Raw genomic sequence first — 19195 nt, 5'->3', positions numbered from 1 at the left:
TTCATCGCTTTACTGTGGGGTGAGTCCAACCTGCTCATGTTTAATGTTCATCTGCTCCATACAAGTCCACGTCAATCCTCCAATAACAATAAGATCGTTATGGAAATTGCATCTTAACGCGCATTTTTGACATTCACCATGGGGGGAATATTCATTAATGATCCACGTTAATAATTTAGTACATGAATCTGGTAATTCAGTGTAAGTATCATGGTAAATAAATACTATGCTGTCTAACGTTACCTTGGTATTCCGTGAAGTACTTTAGAGTAGCGTGCAAATACCGCGGTATAAGAATATGGTAATCATTCAGAAGAACGATATTGAATGTTTTTGGTTGTTTCATAATATGTTATACATTTTATGTATCATATGGTTCTACCATGTTTTTTGTTTTTATTTACCTTGGGTTTTTTTACATGTGAAATTTTGGCAGATGCTTTTATCCGAAGTGACTTGCATTGCATTTAAGTTATTTTTATCAGTTCATTCATTTCTTTGGAATCGAACACACAACCTTACATCATTTTTTGGTGTATGTAAATACATTGTGTTATGATATATTAATACACTTTGGTATTATCATCTGATACATAGTTTTTCTGTGTACTGCAGGCTGATTTTTTTTTTCATTACAGATATTTGAAAGACTTAAAATATGTGTTTAGACACTGTACCGATTGGCACTGAATTGACACAGGAGCTTAATACAATGTTTTATACAGTTATGTGATCTCTTCATTCCCACTCATCAGTATAATGACGACATCATAATGTACGTATAAGCTGTGCAGGATTTCCACTGGCTTCGGTTGCGCTTTAATTACGTGTCTGATCCGCTTAAAGCTTCTGTTCTCTGGTCATCATTGGAGGGTGGGTGTGTGTGTGTGTGTGTGGTTACTTCCCATGAGTCACCGAAACTAGACTGACCTGCCAGAAGAGCCTGATGCCAGCCAAAAAACCCTTACAGAAATAACCATAGTAAAAAAAAAACCCCAAAAAAACAGTTATAGCCTAGTTGTCATAACATTAAACCAGACATATATCTTTAAAAGAAATGATTGTGAAGCTTACTAAATGATAACGCTCTTTCCTTTAAATAGTGTATACAAGTACAACAGTAACTAATACTATTGCCATAGTAGTTGTAGTAACATGCGTCCTGCAGAGACTAATACTATGGGATTTCGGTTTAAACTAGTTTACAGTCAGTTTTTGTGATGGGAAACCTGTCAACTCCTGTCTTGGTTATTCAGGTTGTGGTTAAACAGCACAGGTGACATCATACTTCGGTCAACACTCAACCGCATTACAATAATAGTTTATCTGATGCAGTTTACATATCCGAGTGAGTCACACGGTGAGCTGATAAACTGTGGCAATAGTTTTGCATTAGATTCAGAAGTTTACCTCCATGTCAAATCCAAAATCACATCTAAAATTCCCTTTTTATTTTATTATTTAAAAGTAATGATTTCAAATAAACAAATTCTTTTTGTTAAAGAAAAAAGATTAGCGAGGAAATGAGTGAAGAAATGCTTTACATGTAATTTAACCGTGTAAAGATTTACATGAAATAATAGTTAGAAAAATCAAATACAAAAATATATATTTTTAAATTTTAAATAAAGAAAAAATATACAATTTGCTGCAGATGTTGATATTTATGTGGACAAAAAGTAAGACGATGCTTGTTATGTAAATCACTGAGATCTTTATAACTTGCATGAAAATCATATAAATATCAGTATAATATGTCTTAGTAAGATAATGCTTAGTTTATGATCAAAGCTCTGTAGTTTTAAAACTTAAAAGACAATACAATGATGATTTAGAGATGAACAATTTAACCTTTCTAAAAAGCCTGATGATCATATTTGATACTCAAGTAATAACATGGATAATCAAAAATACCAAAGTCTCTTCAGTCCAATTAAAATATTAATAATATCAAAGTTATTCTTATGTTTGCTTGATAAAAATCAGTAAAGATTTCAGATCCAAGAGAGACACATTACTAATGCTCAAGCTGAAAAGTGGATGTTTGTACAATTAAACTTAAAGACTTTTACTTGCTAAAACAGTCTAAACTGTCAATCAGAGACAGAAGGACTGGAGGAGATTGACAGGTTTATCAGATCATGTTCATCATTTAGAAGCCATAAAAATTCGAGTTCAGTCTGGTTTAGTTCCTTTAGCAGAATGAGGATGTGTGCAAATAACCTCAGGTCTGCATAGGAAAAAGAGTTCAGTCGTGACATCAGAGGCTGTAAAACATGGGCGTAGTCTGGCAGAATGGGATTACTGTTCGTTATGTAGACCCTTTTATTCAGAGACGCATTACAACACACACACGGAGGGCGTGGGAACCAAACAGAGCAGGCGTGATTCATGAATAAACAATACTGACTCCCGGGTCTGAATATGGGTCGATAGGAGTGCCGAGACCACGTTAGCTGATTATTAATGAGATGCTGAGTAAATCAGTGAATATATCTATATCACACAGTGGCATTTATTTAAATTATCCCGAATCAGCCAGCATGTATTTGACATCACTAGGCGCGTTTCCATTACAGATTTGCGCAAAACTTTTGCGTTTTTATTTTGTTCTTTTTTCTTTTTTTCTAAATGACGACAAAAAACTATTGCGAAATGACGCCGTTTCCATTAACTGATGTCATGCGACTAAAACTTCATTTTTCCTCTCGCGATAAGTAAAATCATTCCAAAAACCATGGTAACGGACGTTGGTAGGTTTAGGTACTATATCCTAGCCACTGCACTAGCCATTATTATTAATCGAAGGAAATGTATGCGTGTTTTCCAGCATTAATGGTGAGGAACGACCCTTATACCTGTGAGCGGCACATATGAGGTGTTTCTGGGTGTTTCTCCCTCAGATCTGCTTTGAGGTCTTGATTGTGGCATTTATTTGAGGTTTAGAATCCATTATTCCTGTAATTCTTTTGTCTTTTATGAATTTAATAAAGAACTCTGTCTCGTATTCTGTCCAAACACACCGCGTCATCTACGTCAGGTGACCTGTAAATGCGCAAAAACTGTTTCCATTGCAGTTTTGCGAAATATTTATTTTTCGAATTGCCTGAAAAACCTCCTCATGCGAGCGGAAAAACTTTTTTGTGATAAATGGGAGTTCTTGCGAAATTGACGTGTTTCCATTGGGCGTATTTTCAATTCACAATTTCAATTTGCGCAATTTGAAGGGTAATGGAAATGCAGCTACTGTCATGCAGTGTTATTTTATTATTGTTCAAATACTATTATTGTAGGATTAGTAACACTTTATTTTGATGCTCCACCAACAGATATTCTACTGACTATAAGTAACTTTGCAATTACATACTAGAGATCGACCGATAATCGGTTTTACCGATATTTGACCCGATATTTTAAGTATTTTCCCATAATCATTCTGATTATTTAAAAAAGACACGAAAGAAGTGAAATTTGCAGGAATTACAGAAGCCTATTTAAAAAGTGTTAAATATAATAGTTTGTTCAGTTCAGTGCTGTTGTTATAATTGTCAAAAACAGAAATAAACCAGTAAATAAATATCGGTTATCGGGCGCATAAACGCGCAAATAATTGGTATTAGTTATAAAAAAATCAATATCAGTCGATCTCTACTATACTTACTCTACTAACCAGAGCTCTAACCTAACAATCTACTAATAGTCTCATGCAGCTTTAAGTTAATGGTTATTTTATTTCAAGTAACATTTTTTTATATGGTTTTAGTTAATTATTATAACCCTGTTGTCATGGTGCCCCTCATTTAAGTGTGCAGTGGGTCTGTCATTAGAGGCTTTCGCACCGGAGGAACCTTTTCATAGTTCCTAGAACTATTGGCGGAAGTTCCCGGATTTCAGCGTGTTAGCACCGCAGGAACTAGGAACCATTTTAGTTCTAGGAACTACTTTTGGAGGAACTAATTTAGCTCCTACTTCAGAGTCGGTCTAAACCAGCACTATAGGAACTACAGTTATGTTAGTGTTCGCTGATTGGCCGAACGCACGCGAAACACCAGCACCCGCCATTTAAAAAAAAGGCTGTGTAAACGCACGGATTATAGCTTACATATTTACCTCACAAATTAATTCTACGAACATGTAAAACAGTGATAGATGGACCTCTTATCCTTAACGCTGAGGAGAAAATCCAACACCACTTTGAGGAGACCAAGAGAAACATGATTATGTGTTTCTGCTCCGCAACACTGGAAATCAACCACACGGCAAACGCTAATAACTTTTCATTACTGTCTACTCTCTATGTATAACAGTTCTATCTAATAACGTATTAGATAGGACTGTTAGACAGAGTGTAAACTAATGAACACGGAGAATGTGAGCACTGTTTGTATGTTCAATCGTTATCCGCGCCGTCAAAATAAAAGTCCCAACAACAAGCACGGCTTGTGTCACTTCAGAGTTCCTACTGGCGGTGCGAATGCAACCAGGAAAACGTACCTAGGGGAACCATTAGTTCTCGGGAACCACCCTGGTGGCTTGTTCCTATAACTGAGTTCCTGGAACTATCCGGTGCGAAACCCCCTATTTACTGACCTCATTCAGAAAACTGCTTTGCATGTATTGATCCTGGTGGTTAAAGGGTTAATTCACCCAAAAATGAAAGTTATGTCAGTACTTACTCTCCCTCATGTTGTTCCAACCCTGTAAGACTGTCGTTCATCTTCTGAACACAAATTAAGATATTTTTGATGAAATCTGAGAGCTGTCTCCCTCCTCCATAGGCTTCTAGGTAATCGAGATCTGCCTTCCCAGAAAAGTTAGTAAAGACATCGTTAAAATAGTCCAAGTGACTACAGTGGCTCAACCTTAAGTTTATCAAGCGACGAGAATACTTTTTGTGCTAGTGAGTTCACGTAGTGTAACGCTTCTGGGTTGTACGTCAGAACGTAGGCTCACTATTGGTCGACGCTGGTCATGTGTGTGATGCGTGTGATGCTGGCCAATAGTGAGCCTACGTTCTGACGTACAAGTTGAGCCACTGTAGTCACTTGGACTATTTTAAACATTGTCTTGACTAACTTTCTTGGCCGGCAAGTTTCAATAAAAGAGAAGCCTATGGAGCAGGGAGACAGCTCTCAGATTTAATCAAAAATATCTTAATTTGTGTTCCAAAGATGAACGAAAGTCTTACTTACACTTATTTACTTCTTGTCTCTGTTTCTTTCGGTTGTGTGTTAGAGTTGCAGTGGTGTGTGTGCCGTGAGGTCACTCTTCCCGCCGGTCCGCTGTACCGGGTCGCCGGATTCTCGCTGTCTCTGCCCTGCGCAGTTTCGGGATACGAAGGCCCTCGGACACAGGACTTCGAGTGGTACCTGTACCGGGAGGACGCTGGGGGTCGGCAGATCGCCGTGGTGTCCACGCGAGACGTTGGGTTTCCGTACGCGCCGTTCCAGGGTCGTGTGCAGGCGGGCGAGGTTCGGGTCGAGAGGGACTCGGGCGATAAAGCCAGACTGATAATCCAGAGGCTTCGTCCAGATGATCAGGGCCGTTATGAGTGTTACACGCCCAGCACTGACACGCGCTTCCTGGGGAACTACAGTTCATCAGTGGAAGTCAAAGGTAGGTGGTGTATCAGGGGCAGGTCAAAAATATGACATGAAAACATTCCAGTTTCACTTTATTTAGCCGGTCTGGAAGGCGTGCTGTCTAACGCTAACCAATCAGACCTCAGGAAACGCCCCAAATACAGCAATAACCAATCAGACCTCAGGAACCGGCCAAAATACAGCAATAACCAATCAGACCTCAGGAATCGGCCAAATACAGCAATAACCAATCAGACCTCAGGAATTGCCCAAATACAGCAATAACCAATCAGAAAAAAAGAGAAATATTTTTTTTAAAGTCAGTACGATCATAATTTTCATGATCGATCGTCACTGTCACGAACAAGTACTCGATCTGTTTGTTTTTTTTTACTGTATTTTTGATCAAATAAATGCAGCCTTGGTGAGCAGTAGAGACTCTTTCAAAAAAAAAAAAAATCCCAAACTTTAACAGGTACTGTATATTAAACATGAAATTAAGAAATCTGTTTCTTATTTCTGCAGTCATTCCAGATACGCTGCTGATAACACACTCGCGGATTCTGAGCGGCCAGCCTGTAACTGAAGGCACGGAGCTTCAGCTCACATGCGCAGCTTCCGTCCAATCGGATCAGCACACTCACGTTTCCGTCACGTTCGGCGTGCGAAGCAGCGGGGGGGCGGAGTCACTGGGCCACAACCTGAGGGAAATAATCGCCATCGACCGCGAGCTGCGCGTGACTCCGGGCCACAGCGGCGGATACGGGAAGAGATACAGAGATGGAGAGATCGCTCTGGAAAAGCGTAAAGGGGAAGGAGCCAGGGATCTGTACGTGATGAAGATGAGCGCTCTCGCCCCGGGGGATTCTGGGTCGTATTTCTGCGAGGCAGTGCAGTGGATCAGAGATCCGGATGGCAAATGGGAACGCATCGCGCAGAGGACCATGGAGCTCGGGAATCTCACCGTTCAACCACTTGGTTAGTAGCAACCTCTCTTATTTAAGCTATTCGTTTATGTAAAACTTCTTAAAGTCCCCCTGGAGTCACTGATTTTATCTCTGAAAACTCACCAAAATGACATATTTAAACGTTTTTTCCTTTAAAAAAAAATCTTCATGCCTTAAAATATCTTGAATGTAACTCGACACCCTTGCCTCATTTAGTATGCGCGGCTCTATGAATATGCAAATGAGCCCCGCCTCCACTCACTCACTCAGCTCAGAGATCCACTGGTTGACGATCACACGTTGATCTGATTGGTTACAAGGTAGTTTGTGACGTCAGAAACACCAGCGATTTCAAAGCGTGTTTTTGAGACTGTCTTTGGTTCACTGCAGTTTTAAGGAGGAAATACTCAGTAATGCTGTCGACTTATGAATTTACACATGGTGTGTCTTAAAGCATATTAAAAGCACCACATAGACACATAAACAACATTAAAAGCTTGGTTTTCACCACAGGGGGACTTTAACTTAACTTACATTTGCAATGTCATGCTTTTGCCTGTAGTTTCTTGCCTTAATGGCCCAAAAGAAATTATTTTCTTGGACGTATTTCCTATTGAAACAGGAATCTGAGGCTGGTCATATTGAAGAAGGGTAAATGCTTTCATGTTAATGAACCGCTGTTTATATCGACTGAGAGGCGTTTTAAAGTTCACCGGGTGTGTGTGATTGATTGAGACGCTGTCGGATACGAAGCATCTGCTGGCTTTGGCACGGGCGTCTGCTCTCGCTCATCTTAAAGTGTAAACATCTCATGACTGTACAAAAGCTGCTTTGGATGTTTGCTTACTGTAACAACTAGATCACAGAAAATCTCTTGGGTTTATTTTCTGTACTTTGGATGTGTGTCAAACTTTTGGATATGTGCAGTGCACATGCGGGCTGATTTAATCTCCTATAAAAACCTTTGACATCCTTGGAAACTACATTATGGTGCCGCATTAATGGGTAACACTTCATTTTACAGTGTCATTGTTACATATGTTACATGTATTTACTATAGTAATTACTATAAATTAAGCATAATTACATGCAACTAACCCTAATCCTAACCCTACAGTACATGTAGTTACTCAATATTACTCAGTACTTAAATGTATAATTACACTGTAATAATGACACCTTAAAGTGAAGTGTTAACCCATTAATGTTAATAACCTTACAAATAATAAGAAGTGTGGGTTAGCAGGGCTGGGAATTGAACTGAAAATAAAAATCATTCTCTATTCGTTATCAATTCTTATGGATATATATCAGGTACAGTACATGTACATTTTTCTTAAGGTATTTCATTTATGTATTATGTGACCTATCAGTTACACTTATCAGTTAATGCATACACACTGATATGCTGATAACTCCCAATAATCATTTTATCGAATTAACCCGTTGTCCAGTCTTATGAACCTCTTCTTCTTCAGCTGCACGAAATAAGAACAGATTTTTATCATTTATTCATATTATTATCTGTCATGCTGTTGGCCATATGCCACTGCAACAGACCATGTTACGATTCATTGATTGTTAATTTAAACGACGATCGATCATGGGAATTTGAGAAAATTAAAAGAAGAATGTCATATACACCTAGGATGACTCAATGGTGAGTAAATCATGGGCTAATTTTTGGGTGAACTATCCCTTTAAGAACGCGCATGTATATGCGCTAGTGAGAAAGTGCTGCTGTTGTTGCTGTGAATTTAATAACCAGCTCGTGTGATTGTGTTTCCCCGTTTAGTGGACACTCTGAGCGTGCGCTCGGTTCCAGACGGTGACGTGTCTCTGCAGCCCGGCGCTCCTCTCAGCCTCACCTGTCAGGTAGGCTTGCTATGATAGTCGGTGTTGACGGTGTTACCAGTGTTCAGAAGCATGTAAAGCGAAATGTAAAATCGCTTATTTAAGTGAATATTTACTGTTTTGTTGTTGTGTTTTCATTAAGAATAATAGGCTAATGAACTCACCATTCAAACAATCCGCCCCTGAATTGGCGCTAATTTAAAAGCGAAACTAAAATGCGCACACGTGTATTCATATGGTGCGTGTCCACGGGCGCGGAGCGAGCAGAACAGAGCGAGTGTTTTCAGTTCATTCCTATGGTAGGATTTAATTGAAAGTGCTCGCTCTGCTCCGCACCATTATGAATGCCCGTGTGGACGTGCGCATTTTAGTTTCACTTTCAAATTAGGGATTTATAAGCCCCTGCCGGTGATAACGGTATTATCGGTGTTGTCACACTTCGATTAACCGGTGTGAAAATATCTTATATACTGTCAGGTGACCGGCGTGGGCGCGTGGAACCGCTCGGCGCTGCTGGTTCAGTGGATGCGGCGTGGGCCGACGGGTGGCGTGGAGGTGGAGGTGTCTCGCGTGGGACCTGACGGGGTGGTCACATGGGGTGATGATGTCAGCAGAGCGGGGGGTGGCAGTATGGAGAAGGAGGCTGATGGGAAGTTTTCTCTGCGCCTGTTCTCCGTTCATCCCGCTGACGCCGGACTCTACCGGTGCGCCGTGAGCGTCTACTCCGGGAGACTAACTCCGGGACCGTCGAGTCCCGCAACGATAACGCAGAGATCAGAGTGGGTCACTGTTAGCCTGAAGACTGACGGTGGGTGCTTATGTGCATGTTTTTTAGGTTTTTTTTAACATTTGTGAGTGAAGTCATAAAAATTTGGTATCGGTTCAATTCATTTTCTTGAGTCATTTTGAACTTTTCACTTCAGTAAATCAGATAATTTGCATCATCAGTTAGGAATTACTTTTTTTATATATATACTATTTTTTTGTTATTGAAATCTATAGAAGTTTGTTTCCGCCATAGAATTAAACATTTAAAAAGATAATTGTACCTCCTTTTATCTCATAATTGCGAGTTTACATCTTGCAATTCTGACTTTATTTCTCAGAATTGCAAGATATAGTTAGAATTGCATGATATAAACTCACAATTGCAAGTTATAAAGTCCAATTCTAAGGAAGTTTTTATTTTTAATTTTTTTAGAACTGTATTAAATCACACAATTCTGACTTTATAACACAATTGCAACTTTATATCATGCAATTGTGACTTTATATCTCCCAATTGCGTGTTATAAAGTCAGCTAAAAAGTATTTATTTCCTTAGAATTGGACTTTAGAATTGGCAAGTGTGAGTTTATATCTCACAATTCTGACTTTATAACACAATTGCGACACAATTCTCAGAATTGTGAGATGAAAAAGTCGCAATTACCTTTTTAATTTTTTATTCTGTGGCAGAAACAAGCTTCCATAGAAATGAATATAGAGGAAATTATTATTATTATTATTATTAACTGTTATTCCTTGTGTTCAATTGAAAAGCAGTGTGGAAAAACATATCTTGATTATTTGTAAATAGACATTTGCTGTATTTGACTTCATGCATTTATTAGAGGAAATGCATCAATATTGATGTATACACTATTGTTCAAAAGTTTGAGGTTTTTAATTAAATTAATACTTTTATTCAGAAAGGACACATTAAATTGATCAAAAGTGACAGTAAAGACATTTATAATGTTACAAAAGTTTCAAATAAAAGTTATTTTGAACTTTCTATTCAAAGAATCCTGAAAAATAAAAATGCATCACGGTTTCCACAAAAATGTGATGCAGCAACATTGATCATAATCATACATGTTTCTTGAGCATCAAATCATAGTATTAGAATGATTTCTGAAGGATCATGTGACACTGAAGACTGGAGTAATGATGCTGAAAATTCAGCTTTGATCACAGGAATAAATTACACTTTACTATATATACACACATAGAAAATGGCTATTTTGAATCATAATAATATTTCACAATTTTTACTGTATTTTTGATCAAATAAATGCAGCCTTGGTGAGCAGAAGAGAGCATCGATTCATAATACTAAACAAAATGCAAAAAATCTATTTGTTTACTTTTTGACTTTAGGCTGACTTATGACCCAGACTTATTTTCATGAGCTTCACCGTACGGCGTGCTGAGAGTTTATCATGCTGTGTTTGTGTGTTTATGCACCGGTTCAGATGTGCGTGTGTCTGCCAGCGTCGATCTTCCTCGTCGCCCGCTCCTGAGACGTGGCAGTACGATCACGATGCTCTGCAACGTCTCTGTGGAAACTAGCGCTTCTTCACAAGTGGAGGTGCAGTGGCTTCAGAAGCCCAAGGAACCGGCGAGGAAAGACGTCACGTTTTCTGAGGACACCACAGCACAACTCATAGCGACCCTGAGCTACGACGGGCTCACACGCATCTACAGCAACGCTAGCGATCTGAGCGTCGACCGCGTGTCTGCAACGAGCTACAGGCTAAGAATCTTCTCGGCCCGTGAAGAGGATCAGGGACACTATCAGTGTCAAGCCGAGGTTTGGTTGCAGGATCCGCGCGGCGGATGGTATAATACAGGAGCGAGAGCAGAGTCCGAGACCGTACACCTGTACCTGTACGCTCGAGGTGAGCTTGTTGGTCAAATCTGTTTCAATACTAGTGTGGATGTGCATATTAGGGCTGGGTATTGACACAATTTTCACAATTCGATTCAATTTCGATTCACAAGCTTGCAATTCGATTCGATTTCGAATCCGATTCGATTCAATATTGATTGTTTTGGATATCAGGTGCAACACATGGCAAATTTTCTCAAGGAAAACAAATCTCTTAACTAATGCTGTAACTATGGGAGTCAGTGGTAGTCACCTTCATTAGCCTACTATCATATTGAAGGTAAAAATGAACTGATTTGTATACAAACACTTAAATTACACTTCTTATAAAAAAAAAAAAGAAATATAAACATTTAAATGGTGGCTGTCATAAAAACCTGCCATATTTATTCAAACAAGTATTAAAAATGATAATGAATGTAATATGGTGCATATATTTAGCCAAATGCTCCTCTCTAGAGTTAATTCTTCTCGCTGACTGATGAGTTTATGGTCACTGGATATGGTTTTTCTGAGGTAAATGTGACGTTACATGACATTGTTTACAAGCTGTTTTACTGACGTCTTTCCATGGTTGAAACACTGATTGGGCGATTCCATGTCACATGATACGGATTTCGATAAGTTGTACTCTATCTTTTAACACACTTTCAGATTCATTCAGACACTGCTCATTCATGTTTATCTTGCGCTGTAACTGGTGTTATTAAGGCGGAAGAGAAGATCATGTGCTTCTCTAGAGCTGAGCCAGAGCGATCTCACGCCACAGCGACAAACAGCATTTATGTTTTTGAATTTCGTAAGAAAATGGACGTAATTTGAAATCTGAGACTTTTTCATATCAATAGTAACAAAACACAAAGATTATTGCGATTTATTGGATGAGATGCGCTACAATGTTACAGTCATTCATCAACTGAAAACAGGATGACTAATCGATTCTTGGGATTTAAGAATCGATATCGGTTAATAAAAATGAGAATCGATTAAAATCGAGAAATCGAAAAAAAATTTACCCAGCCCTAATATATATACATTTTTCCATAAATTCAATACAACAATTGTGGTGATTGTTGTACTAAAAACTTATAAATGTGCAAGTTACCCATATTGTGATTTAGGGCTGCAGCTTTAGATTATTTTCGAATAATCGAGTGTTCTACCGATTATTCCATCGATTAATCGAGTAATCGGATAAAAAAAATGTGTGGTAATAAAAATAAGTGACCAACAGCCTTTAAAATAACTTAAAATACAAATGCAGTCAAACCCAAATTTACACAGACACCTTCAACATTTCTCACATTATCACAGTTTATTCACTATAGTTTAGAAAATGGTAATAAAATATGAGCAGTTGAAATTTGACTGGTTTTGTCCGTCCTTCTGTTAGACTGTCTCACACATGAATTATGTTGAATATCTGTCAGCTGTTAAATTTAACTACACAATTAGATAATACCAGTTTAGCTCAACCAATCACCAAGCAATGCTTCATTTTGTTCAGTCTGTGTGTAAAAAGGTCACATTAGCATAATGTTTTTTTTTCCACAGAATCACAACACTTTAATTATTTAAATGCATACAGATTACATGTTCTTGTCATATTTTATTACCATTTTCTAAACTATAGTGAATAAACTGATAATGTGAGAAATGTTGAAGGTGTCTGAGTAAATTTTGGTTTGACTGTATTTATTGAACTGAATCGCAGCCTTTATGATTTCACAATAGCACTATGCTATATTATGATTTTAGATATATCGCGTAACCTTAGAAAATGGTGTAATGTAATAATGCGGCTCATGGATTCTCGTCTGTGGATCGTGGCACTTCCAGTATTTTGCCGGTTACTCGACACTGGTAAATCGCAATCGAAGATTTTGTAAAATGGAGTATTCGACTTCAATCTTTGGAACCGTGACAGCGCTAGTGTGCTTGCATGATCTGCTGAATTGAAAGACTGATTATTGATGTGTTTTTCTCCCCAGTTGCTGATCTTCTGCTCATTCCCCTCGTGGTCGGCGTGTCGTCGGCGCTGTTCGTGGGCGTATTGATCATTGCAACGGTGACGTGTTGCTTCATGAAGAGACTGGCTAGACAGCGCTCTCGCATAAGGAAGTAGGAAGTATGAAACTTTCGTGGAAAACCTGTGAAAACATTCAACAAAGACTTGATTGGAGCAAAGAAAAACTGGTTTAAGGTGTTTCGGCAGACTTGGCGTAATGTGCACTCACAATTGAAATGCTGAAAATGTACTGGATGCTCATGTTATATTAATCCATATGTGGATGGGAACAGTTGCATATACACAAATGCATGTAGATTCACTTCAAGCTGTGACATTGTGTTCTGCACTGTTTCTATTCGCTGAAAGGACGTCACATGGTGGATATAAACCACTCGCTCGGTTTAAACTAGAGCCTGAATGCAGTTGTGTTTTGGAGAACTAGCAGAACCACTAATAATAAACCCACTGAAATCACTCACTGTTTTTACAGTGCTATAAAATGTGCTCATAATTCAGTGTTTTCTGTTAGATACTTAAAATACTTCTTATGGCATGCCATAGTTTTTCACCGTTTCACTTTTTGTATTCAAAAAGTGTATGAAATACACTGAATATCCTGAGCAGTTCCAGTCAAACGGGAGCGAACTCCTGCCAAATGCACGTTTGTTTCACAGTAATGTGTTCTTAAAGTTAGTTCATTCTTCTGTTCTACATTGTGAATGGTGAATTTGACAAAATTAAGAAATGTCCAGGTCATATTTGACTCAAAAATTTAAAGAAAAATAATTATATTTTCGGTCGTAATATTTTTTTATACAATTTTTTTTGTGCACAGTTTGAAATTAAATCAATATAAAACAACAATTTAAAATAAATTTACAAACAAATGCCAAGTTAATCTTTTTTTTCAATTCTGTAATTCATCCGTTTTTGTTTACACATTCTAATTGTGTGTGTGTGTGTATATATATATATATATATATATATATACATTTTTCCATAAATTCAATACAAACAATTTTACTTAGAACATATAAAATAATATAATTTTGGAATAAAAAAATAGCATGTATTTTTTTTGCATTACAGTAATAAAAATTGTGGGTGAAAAGAATGTTTAAATAATGTAAAGAAACTCTTACAAATGTGCAGAAAATCTTCAAAAGACATTTTCCTGGCATTTTTGTGAAATTCACCTGAATAGAATAAATATATGAGTAATAACAAGGGCCCAATACGCTATGAGGAGTTCAGAGCGGCAGTTTACCATGTTTACCTAAAAGGCTACAAAAATCAAATAACCACTTAGAGAATTTATTAAAACAAAACCACTTCACCTTATAAAGACCCGAGCGGAGAGAAGCTCTGGAGACGAGGCTCTCCTCACACACTGATACATGAACTCGGCGAGTCTCTACTTGAAATGCTGTTCAGGCTCTGTTTAGGAGTAACATTTCCAAATGCACTTACAGGACCAAAGTGAGACCAGGACCAAATCGTGTGCATTTGAAAATCCTCCTAATGTTAAACCGTTGTTCGGCATCGCTATAATTCGACTGATTGGTGCATCTGGGTCATTCTACAAAAACAGGTGCCTTTCGTGTCCATCATTAGCAGTGAAATCAAGTGTTGAAGTTTGTGTTTCCAGGCTAAAATATTGTAAGTGAACTCTGCCTAGGATCAGCATATGTCTCAATATCTTTTAGAAAACTATCTAAAATAGTCAAACCTGTGACTGTAATCAATTTTACATAGTAAATATTTTTGAAAAATGTATGTTTTTAGAAATATGACCCACTCACCCTGTTTTAAAGGCATCGTTATAGAAGGACCCATTTTGTTAAAATAGCACTGACTGTTTGTTTTCTTTGTCTTTTGAAGGAATGGATAATAGGAGTGTTATTACAGATGCATATTGTCTTCATTTTCTCCATGCATTCACCAAAATATGGGTTCATAACCTGCAGACGGTAGGTTAGATAGACGGATGAGAGATGTGTGTTATGGTTGTGATGTCGGTCTCTGGGATTGGACGAATGTGAAAGCCACATTAACATCAGGGATTCTGTGTTTCTCTGCTTATTTACAGCGTTCAGTCGCTGAAATCTGACTTATCCTCTTACGTCACGTGACCAAACGCTGAATGACAGAATATTCTCTGGATATTAATCCTCTTGTTTACGGGCTGAAGCGTCTCGTGTCATGCTGACTTGATGCCGTTGTCCTGTTTCAGACAGAAGCCATCTTGTTCTCGTTCCTCAGTTGTGCTGTTTCAGTTGCAGCATTTACACGCCGTGATGAACCGTGCGTGAACTGTGTTGTCGATTCTCAATATGATGTCAAAACACGTTGAACGATGTTTGTTTGAATTTGGCTCAAAGTTGTAGGATGAGATTAAATGTTTTTTTGGTAACACTTTACAATAAGGTTTATTAGTTAACTACATTAGCTAACATGAGCTAATAATGAACTGCACGAATACAGCATTTATTAATCTTTGTTAATGTTAATTTAAACATTTACTAAAACTTTATTAAAATCGTGTTAACGCTAGTTAATGCACTGTGAACTAACAATGAACAGCTGTATTTTTATTAACTAACGTTAACAAATACAGTAACAAATGTATTGCTCATGGCTAGTTAATACATTAACTAATGAACCTTATTGTAAATTAGCTGGAAACGATCATGCTGAAACACCATCATTCGATGACTTACCTTTTTATATGCATTGCATAATATACAGTAATGCTGATGTCTTGGTTTTGAAGCTGTAACTGTGTTTTCTTGCACTGCGTTTTGTGAGATTGTGTAGTCGGTGGTTTCAGTGTCTGCTTCTACTTTGTGTTGATGGTGCTCGAGGTTCCTCAATAAAACATGCCCTGATAAGAGATGTCACATTATTGTTTTTGCACACAGTTATGAACTTGAATAAGTTGCATGCAATCCAGTGCTAGGGTGTGTTTTGCACTCTTAATATTTGCATAGTATTCCAATGCAATCTCTCCATAACAACTGCTAAAGTCAAACAGGGAATTTTTTTTTAATTTGCTTAAACTGTTTATTTCTAAATGAGCTTCTGAAATTGTCATGTCTCAAAAAAAAAAATCCGCATGCAAAATATACAGAAAAAGACAAATGCTTATCTTGTTCCCCCTTCTCTCTCTATATCTGTATTCTTGCTTCTGCATTACACTGGTTTACTCTAAAAACTGACTCAGTATCACAAGTTTTTTGCTAGCATGCGATAAATTCTGTGATGTTCCTCATTTATCAGTTGCTTTGTATAAAAGCTTCCGTTAAGTGACACTTTACACTAATGTCTCTGGTAGTTTCTTTTGTGCTGTGTTAGACCCGACTCTGAAGTAGAAGCTTGTTTAGTTCCTCTAAAATAGTTCAAACTAAATCCGTTCCCAGTTCCACACGCCAAAATAAAGCGGGTATTTTCCCATTAGTTCTAGGAACTATGAAGCGGTTCCTCCTGTGCGAAAGCCCCGATTGTTAGTTAATAAGTGATGTTTACTAATGGACCTTATTGTAAAGTTATCAATGTTTGTCTGTTTAATTAAATGTTGCAGCAGTTGCTGCGCGATTATGACAAATTCATAATTGTCGATTATTCCCTTTAAATTGTAATTGCGATTATTAATTAATATTATCACAATTTACATTGAATGATGTTTTGAATAGCTTTATACCAGTGGTTCTCTACTCGTGTGGCCATGGGACCCACAATTTCGGAATATATATATATATACACTACTGGTCAAAAGTTTTAGGTCGGTAAGATTTATTATGTTTTTAAAAGAAGTATCTTCTGCTCACCAAGGCTGCATTTATATGATTAAAAACAATAAAAAAAACTGTATTATTGTGAAATATTTTGACAATTTAAAATGGCTGTTTTCTATTTTAATATATTTTAAAGTGTAATTTATTCCTGTGATCAAAGCTGAATTTTCAGCATCATTACTCCAGTCTTCAGTGTCACATGATCCTTCACAAATCACTCTAATATGATGATTTGATGATCAAAAAACATTCATTATTATTTTCAATGTGTGTACATTTTTTTTCCAAAATTCTTTGATGAATAGAAAGTTCAAAAGAACAGCATTTATTTAAAATAGAATATTTTCTAACATTATAAATGTCTTTACTGTCACTTTTGATCAGTTTAACTTATCCTTGATGAATAAAAGTATTGATTTATTTTATTTATTTCCCCCAAAAATAAAATTAAAATTCTTACTGACCCCAAACTTTTGAACCGTAGTGTTTAATGTTACAAAAGCTTTAGATTTCAGATTAATGCTGTTCTTCTGAACTTTCTATTCATCATAGCATCATGAAATAAAAATGTAAATAACTGTTTTCAACACTGATAATAATCATAAATGTTTCTCAAGCAGAAAATCATCATATTAGAATGATTTCTTAATGATGCTTAAAATTCAGCTTTGATCACAGGAATAAATTACACTTGACTATATATTCACATAGAAAACAGCTGTTTTAAATTGAAATAATATTTCACAATTGTTTTTGTTTGTATTTTTAATCAAATAAATGCAGCCTTGGTGAGCAGAAGAGACTTCTTTTAAAAACATTAAAAATCTTATCGATCTAAAAATTTTGACCAGTAGTGTGTGTGTGTGTGTATATATATATATATATATATTTATATACATATATATATTTATATACATATATATATTTATATATATTTATATACATATATATATATATACCAGGGATGGAAATTAGCACCCGCCACCAGCCAAATGCGGGTGATTTTGTGTTGTGGCGGGTAAACTCGCTTCACCTACCGGCCACCGTGGCGGGTAAATAAAAATAGCATACTGTTTCACATGGACGGCGGACACTTTTAGAGGAGGCACACCTTCAAAAAAATTTGGCATTACATCGAAGGTAAAAAAACGTTTTTTTAAAGAACGATGGAGAAAAGCAGACAATGGGGAGTCCCGAGATTGGTTAGTTTACGACGAGACAAGGTGGACCTTAAATTAAAAACGTTAAATTAAAACCGTTATTCAACCACTGTTTAACCTAATACAAATGACTGATAAAATAACAGATTAAAATATAAAATAAAATATAGATTTTAATAGCTTGATGCTCTTTAAATATTTTGTTGCATTGTAAAAAGTGTCGGTGCATAGGACGGACCTATCCGCGATCGCTCTCCATGGTTCTGACCAAAGAAGAGCGCTTTGGAATCTCCATTACGCATCATACCGTTGTCTCTTAGTGCGCTACGAAGACTCTTGAGGTATAACTTAACAAAAGGTACCTATACTACCACTAAAGGTATAGCCTACCATTGGCGTCTTCAGGGCTATCATCCACTCGCGAGGCAGAGGCGCTGGCGCCCTCCCAGCAACGGCGCTGTTCGCCGAGAAAGATATGATAGGCCTACATCATGAGATGCGCAAATATGTCTGGAGACATGACATGTAAGACATGATTTTGACCACTTCATTGAGTTTTGTTTTGTAGAAAGGCTCTTTTTAAAAGATTTTCGTTTTGTATAAATTGTATCTTAATTTTGATCAATGTTTTATCAACGAATTGACTGTATTTATAATAAATAATAAGAAAATATATAGCAGACAATGTATTAAGGCGCCGGCATGATCACTTGCATTGCATGTGAACTGGAGAGCGCCGAAACTCAGCTTGTGCCTCACAGATTTGAGAAATATAGGCTATATATTACAGAAAGCTTGAAATGTCTACTTTTAAACGAAAATATTCAAAACCAAAAGAAATAGGCTCTCTGATTGTGAAATCCATATGAAATGTGCATTTCTCTCTGGCGTTCATGGCGAATCCGCAAAACACCAGTTTATTAATAAATAATTAAATGTCTCCTTGCTATTTTAGACGCATTAATTTTCATTACTTTTACCGGTTCTTTGTGGCAAGCTTTATGCGTGCGGTCGTGCGCTTGAGTGCGGCTATATTACGTAAACGCGCATTATCCTGTAGACTATAGCCTATTTAAGCATAATTAAAATAATATACAGGGGCGATTTGTCCACGAATGGCTTAAATGAACAACAACTAGTCGACTAGAATTTTTTTTAACTCGGAGGCAGCCCTATTCCACATATTTTCGAACC

General features: G+C 37.2%; 1 protein-coding gene across 1 annotated transcript in view; it reads left to right on the top strand.

Moving 5' to 3' along the window:
* igsf8 (immunoglobulin superfamily, member 8) overlaps positions 1 to 15940 on the top strand; it is a 16330-nt gene extending 390 nt beyond the window's left edge. The window contains exons 1-7 of the mRNA XM_082136406.1: positions 1 to 19; positions 5236 to 5616; positions 6108 to 6560; positions 8325 to 8404; positions 8861 to 9191; positions 10621 to 11046; positions 13028 to 15940. The exon at positions 1 to 19 is cut by the window's left edge and continues 390 nt beyond it. Of these exons, the coding sequence (XP_081992532.1) occupies positions 1 to 19; positions 5236 to 5616; positions 6108 to 6560; positions 8325 to 8404; positions 8861 to 9191; positions 10621 to 11046; positions 13028 to 13161 (1824 nt within the window). The 3' untranslated portion in view covers positions 13162 to 15940. The remainder of the gene's footprint in view (positions 20 to 5235; positions 5617 to 6107; positions 6561 to 8324; positions 8405 to 8860; positions 9192 to 10620; positions 11047 to 13027) is intronic.
* The last annotated feature ends 3255 nt before the right edge of the window (positions 15941 to 19195 follow it).

Source organism: Leuciscus leuciscus (assembly GCF_965113295.1).
Source record: "Leuciscus leuciscus genome assembly, chromosome: 14".
NCBI lineage: Eukaryota > Metazoa > Chordata > Actinopteri > Cypriniformes > Leuciscidae > Leuciscus > Leuciscus leuciscus.
This window is presented reverse-complemented; position numbering and strand designations above follow the sequence as displayed.